The sequence below is a fragment of the Haplochromis burtoni genome, unplaced genomic scaffold, assembly GCF_018398535.1.
Source record: "Haplochromis burtoni strain Fernald_Lab_line unplaced genomic scaffold, NCSU_Asbu1 Contig_443, whole genome shotgun sequence".
Classification (NCBI taxonomy): Eukaryota; Metazoa; Chordata; class Actinopteri; order Cichliformes; family Cichlidae; genus Haplochromis; species Haplochromis burtoni.
Genome location: NW_024582804.1, coordinates 409,478 through 414,442, shown reverse-complemented (window position 1 = coordinate 414,442; position 4,965 = coordinate 409,478). Strand labels below are relative to the sequence as shown.

The 4,965-nt window shown below is 38.6% G+C and overlaps 2 protein-coding genes across 2 annotated transcripts in view; one reads left to right on the top strand and one right to left on the bottom strand.

The window, feature by feature from the left end:
* The window catches only part of LOC121812135 (equistatin-like), a 5,345-nt gene extending 1,165 nt beyond the window's left edge, over window positions 1-4,180 (bottom strand). The window contains exons 1-6 of the mRNA XM_042213450.1: window positions 4,010-4,180; window positions 3,753-3,858; window positions 2,949-3,076; window positions 2,531-2,636; window positions 2,030-2,163; window positions 1,773-1,878 (exon numbers count right to left, since the gene is read on the bottom strand). Coding sequence (XP_042069384.1) covers window positions 1,773-1,878; window positions 2,030-2,163; window positions 2,531-2,636; window positions 2,949-3,076; window positions 3,753-3,858; window positions 4,010-4,165 — 736 coding nt within the window. The 5' untranslated portion in view covers window positions 4,166-4,180. The remainder of the gene's footprint in view (window positions 1-1,772; window positions 1,879-2,029; window positions 2,164-2,530; window positions 2,637-2,948; window positions 3,077-3,752; window positions 3,859-4,009) is intronic.
* Window positions 1-4,965, top strand: part of nid2a (nidogen 2a (osteonidogen)) — a 60,971-nt gene that overhangs the window by 42,362 nt on the left and 13,644 nt on the right. The window lies entirely within an intron of this gene.

Below are 4,965 nucleotides of genomic sequence, written 5' to 3'. Positions count from 1 at the left end.
GTTGGTGTGTGGACAGTAGAGGAGAGGAGAGAGCAGGAACCAGGACTCCACCTGGTGCAGCACCTGTAGACTGTGACAGACCAGGTGAGACTGTTTCCTTCCAAAGACAGGATGTATGTAATCAGTTCCATTGGTTTGGTTGTCTCTCTGTTTGTTTGTTAGCAATCTGGCGTCCACTGTTGCAAATATATAGTTTTGGATTGGCCTTTGTCTATGATTTGTGATGGCAGACCCCAATAACAGCTTGAGCTAATTTCATTTTAGTGACAATCAGTTCAGGTCACACCAAATGTGAAAAGTAGTAAACATTTTATGTTCCTCACCAGTTTATACAGATTACATTCAAACTTCATAACAATATACAGGGTCTTGGGGGACATGAGTACCGAAGTTGGCTAACCAATTGACTTTTACTTTCATTGTTAACACTCAAGGTCAAAGCTTAAAAACCAGACTGACGTCAGCATGTTGTAATGAAATGTAATTATTAATCATTTTGCTACACATTCTTGTATAATGATGATAAAGTTTTGTATCATAAAAACATAATATCACTATTTTTGTATAGCCTTTGCCCTTGAGGAGCAGTGGTCCTCTTTGGATGCTGTTGGTATTCTAGTGGCCCGTACTTCATTCAGATTGTTTTACACAGGTTTATTTGCTGTTGACACAGAGAGATTTAGATCAGTGTTTAAATATTCTCTTTCAGATGAGCGTCTCAAAACTCACTGTGAGCACTACAGAGACAGCGTGAAGGCCACCAGTCCAGATGGAAATCCTATAACTGGAGTCTATGTACCACAGTGTGATGCAGAAGGACAGTATCTACCTCAGCAGGTGAACTGTAACTTTTTATAAATTACGTTTTTATATATATTTATACTTTTAATTTATTTAGTGAATAACTACAGTTTCTCTTTGACTTTTGTCTATAATTTCTTTTTGTTCTTCCTAACAAATCATTTGTTGGTGGCAGTTTAGCTCTCCTGGTTGAGCAGGCAAATGTAAACTACAGGGCTCAATGCAGCGGCCTGTGTTTGATTCTGTCCCAGCTGCTTTTGCTGTCTTTCCTGTCTGAAAACACTTAATTGCTTATCAAATGAAGGTCAAAATGCCCCCAAAATAATGTATTTCTCATCTTTATTTCAGTGCCATGGCTCCACTGGCTATTGTTGGTGTGTGGACAGTAGAGGAGAGGAGAGAGCAGGAACCAGGAATAGCCAGTGGAGCCATGGCACTGAAATAAAGATGAGAAATACATTCCATTTTGGGGAATCCTGACCTTTATTTGATAAACAGTGAAGAGTTTTCAGACATGAAAGAAGGGAGGAAGAGTGGTGGAAACCACGCAGTAAATCTCCCTGAGTGAGAGTCGAACATAGACTGCTGTGTTGAGCTTTTCAGCATAAAGTTGCCTGCTCAACCACGTGAGCTAAACTAACACCAATAAAAAGAGTCTTAAGAAGAACAAAAAGAAATCACTGATAAAAACCAAAGAAAAAACTGTAGTTATTCACTAAATAAATAAAAAGTCAGAGTTTCACCTGCTGAGGTAGATACTGTCCTTCTGCATCACACTGTGGTTTGTAGACTCCAGTTATAGGATATCCATCAGCACTGGTGGTCTTTACGTGGTCTCTGTGGTGCTCACAGTGAGTTTTAGCACGCTCCGGTAGACCTGAAGGCAAAAATAAAAATAATCACATATAAGCTGTGCTGTGTCAACATGAAATCAACCTGCGTAAAACAATCTGAATGAAGAAGAGTCTCACCTGGTCTGTCACAGTCTACAGGTGCTGCACCAGGTGGAGTCCTGGTTCCTGCTCTCTCCTCTCCTCTACTGTCCACACACCAACAATAGCCAGTGGAGCCATGGCACTGAAATAAAGATGAGAAATACATTCCATTTTGGGGCATTTTGAACTTTATTTGATAAACAGTGAAGAGTTTTCAGACATGAAAGTAGGGAGGAACAGTGGCAGAAGAAACTGTAGTTATTCACTTAATATATTAAAAGTCACAGTTTCACCTGCTGAGATAGATACTGTCCTTCTGCATCACACTGTGGTACATAGGCTCCAACTATAGGATATCCATCAGCACTGGTGGTCTTTACACTGTCTCTGTGGTGCTCACAGTGAGTTTTAACATGCTCTGGTTGATCTGAAAGAGAAACAAAGCACATCTAAACCTTCCTGTGTCAACTCCAAATAAACCTGTAAAATACTGGTGGCCGCCAGTACTACCCCTCAGCTTCATAGTAGCTGCACCTGCATGCACCAATGTCAAAATCCTTGTTCACAAATAAGAGTTTTAGAAAACTTGACCTCTGACCTTTAGGTCAAGGTCACTGAGATTTGAACTCATCTGAGATTTTTATTAGATACACCTGCGGTACCAATCTGAAAATCCCATGTCGCCTTATTCTCGAGTTATTGCAGGGTGACAACAATACCCCACAACTTTTTAGGGCTGAGGGGTAATAAAACTAATCTGAATGAAGTACAGGACACTAGAATAAGAGTCTCACCTGGTCTGTCACAGTCTACAGGTGCTGCACCAGGTGGAGTCCTGGTTCCTGCTCTCTCCTCTCCTCTACTGTCCACACACCAACAATAGCCAGTGGAGCCATGGCACTGAAATAAAGATGAGAAATACATTATTTTGGGGGCATTTTGACCTTCATTTGATAAGCAATTAAGTGTTTTCAGACAGGAAAGGCAGCAAAAGCAGCTGGGACAGAATCAAACACAGGCCGCTGCATTGAGCCCTGTAGTTTACATTTGCCTGCTCAACCAGGAGAGCTAAACTGCCACCAACAAATGATTTGTTAGGAAGAACAAAAAGAAATTATAGACAAAAGTCAAAGAGAAACTGTAGTTATTCACTAAATAAATTAAAAGTATAAATATATATAAAAACGTAATTTATAAAAAGTTACAGTTCACCTGCTGAGGTAGATACTGTCCTTCTGCATCACACTGTGGTACATAGACTCCAGTTATAGGATTTCCATCTGGACTGGTGGCCTTCACGCTGTCTCTGTAGTGCTCACAGTGAGTTTTGAGACGCTCATCTGAAAGAGAATATTTAAACACTGATCTAAATCTCTCTGTGTCAACAGCAAATAAACCTGTGTAAAACAATCTGAATGAAGTACGGGCCACTAGAATACCAACAGCATCCAAAGAGGACCACTGCTCCTCAAGGGCAAAGGCTATACAAAAATAGTGATATTATGTTTTTATGATACAAAACTTTATCATCATTATACAAGAATGTGTAGCAAAATGATTAATAATTACATTTCATTACAACATGCTGACGTCAGTCTGGTTTTTAAGCTTTGACCTTGAGTGTTAACCAAATGAAAAGTAAAGAAGATCAAATTGGTTAAAGCCAAAAACTTCCCACACTCACAAGCAAGGTACTCCAAGTCACCCACCACAAAGACCACACAGAAATATATATTGTTATTAAAATATGAATGTAATCTGATAAAACCTGAGTGAGGGAAAATAAAAATGTATTAACTACATGTTCACATTTGGTGTGACCTGAACTGATTGTCACTAAAATGAAATTAGCTCAAGCTGTTATTGGGGTCTGCCATCACAAATCATAGACAAAGGCCAATCCAAAACTATATATTTGCAACAGTGGACGCCAGATTGCTAACAAACAAACAGAGAGACAACCAAACCAATGGAACTGATTACATACATCCTGTCTTTGGAAGGAAACAGTCTCACCTGGTCTGTCACAGTCTACAGGTGCTGCACCAGGTGGAGTCCTGGTTCCTGCTCTCTCCTCTCCTCTACTGTCCACACACCAACAATAGCCAGTGGAGCCATGGCACTGAAATAAAGATGAGAAATACATTCCATTTTGGGGCATTTTGAACTTTATTTGATAAACAGTGAAGAGTTTTCAGACATGAAAGTAGGGAGGAACAGTGGCAGAAGAAACTGTAGTTATTCACTTAATATATTAAAAGTCACAGTTTCACCTGCTGAGATAGATACTGTCCTTCTGCATCACACTGTGGTACATAGGCTCCAACTATAGGATATCCATCAGCACTGGTGGTCTTTACACTGTCTCTGTGGTGCTCACAGTGAGTTTTAACATGCTCTGGTTGATCTGAAAGAGAAACAAAGCACATCTAAACCTTCCTGTGTCAACTCCAAATAAACCTGTAAAATACTGGTGGCCGCCAGTACTACCCCTCAGCTTCATAGTAGCTGCACCTGCATGCACCAATGTCAAAATCCTTGTTCACAAATAAGAGTTTTAGAAAACTTGACCTCTGACCTTGTAGAATCAAATGTCATACATGAAAGAAACGTCAAATCAGAGAAGATTACATTAGCAAACAAATGCAAAAAAAAAAAAAGAAAAAAAAAAAAATAAAATGTTAAAAAAAAAAAAAAAAAAAAAAAAGAAGAAAAAAACAAAAAAAAGAGAAAAAAAAAAAAAAGAAGAAAGAAAAAAAAAAAAAAAAACAAAAGAAAAAAAAAAAAAACAAAAAATAATAAGAATAAAAAAAAAAAAAAAAAAAAAAAAAGAAAAAGAAAAAGGTAACCAAATTCGAAAAATCCAGAGTCGCACGTAAGAGTAGGCAGAATAAAAGGTAGACAAACCAATACCCAAACCCACAACTAAGTTGACCATTAAAGGGAGGTAATAAAACTATACTGAATGAAGCACAGGGACACTAGAAATGTAAAGAGTCTCCACAAACCTGAGTTCAGTCCACAAGTATACAAGGAGACAACAAAAAACCAGGAGAAGTCACTAGGGGCCTGCCTCGTCCATCTCCATCTTAACTGACCACAAAACCAACAATGTTAAGCAAGTGGGAGACAAATGCACTGAAAATAAAAGTGCAGAAAACATAATAGAAGAAAACAAAAGTTAAAGGTAAGATGAAAAGCCCCAAAGCCAAAACGTAGGTACAAAGAA